General features: G+C 44.5%; 1 gene segment (V, D, J or C); it reads right to left on the bottom strand.

The window, feature by feature from the left end:
* Nucleotides 1-351: 351 nt before the first annotated feature.
* On the bottom strand, nucleotides 352-830 carry LOC114636079. The segment is given in 2 exon segments: nucleotides 352-680; nucleotides 764-830. Coding segments are annotated over 2 exon segments (375 nt in total).
* Nucleotides 831-1,049: the final 219 nt, after the last annotated feature.

The following is a 1,049-nucleotide window of genomic DNA, read 5'->3' as shown; positions in this document are numbered from 1 at the left end:
CTTTATTCCCCACATTTTCAGAAGTTCTGGTCTCTCAGGTTCCAGTGATATTTTTATTATGCATCATCACAGTGTTCCAATTTATTGTTTCATTGAGTAAGAAACATGTCATTGGAGATGGTCACTGGTGAAGGGATTGAGAAGTTATGGAGAACTGTAGGTTTATCCTAAACCAGCATCACTTTATTCACAGATATTCTTTTACAAAGTTGACAAAGGAACAATAGGTCTGTGAGGAGGAGGCAATTAGTGGACATTCAAAATTACAATTTCTGAGCAAGTCTAAAGTTTAGTCTCTCTGTCATCTCAGTCTCAGGGCAGCTTGCTGCTCCTCCAGGGTTTCTGACACACTCAGGATGTGGTTATAACACTGTGCCTTGCACAGTAATAGACTGCAGAGTCCTCAGATGTGGGGCTGCTGAGCTGCATGTACGCTGTGCTGGAGGATTTGTCTGCAGTCAAGGTGGCCTTGTCTTCGAATTTATTATTGTAGTTAGTACCACCATTTCCAGGATAAATCCGTCCAATCCACTCCAGTCCCTGTTCAGGACTCTGCTTTAACCAGCTCATATAGTTGCCGGTGAAGTCATAGCCAGAAGCCTTGCAGGACAACTTCACTGAAGTCCCAGGCTTCACTAGCTCAGCTCCAGACTGCTGCAGCTGAACCTGGGAGTGGACACCTGTGGAAAGAAAGGCAGAGTGGATTTTACTGTCACCTTACATCCTGTCTCCACTTCAGATTTGGAACTGGTGAGCACCTTACCAGCAGTTCCTGACAGGAGAAAGAGATACACCCAACTCCAGCCCATGGTTAGACTCCGTGTGTTCAGGAAGTGGACACTGATCATATTATGTTTTCAGGACATCCCTGTATTTACACCCATAGACTCAGGTAATTTGCATATTCATGAGTAGCCAATTTTTTATATAAGAACCTAGTCCAGCTGGCGAAGAACTGGAGAGGAAGGACTAAAAAGGCACATGGGTCAGGCAGCAGGATGCTCAGGCCAAGTCTTAATTCTCGCTGAGGAAATGCATTCCATATACTA

This window comes from Grammomys surdaster, unplaced genomic scaffold (assembly GCF_004785775.1).
Source record: "Grammomys surdaster isolate TR1022 unplaced genomic scaffold, NIH_TR_1.0 121798, whole genome shotgun sequence".
Taxonomy (NCBI): Eukaryota; Metazoa; Chordata; class Mammalia; order Rodentia; family Muridae; genus Grammomys; species Grammomys surdaster.
The sequence above is the reverse complement of the archived record's forward strand: the minus strand, read 5'-3'. Positions and strand labels throughout refer to the sequence as shown.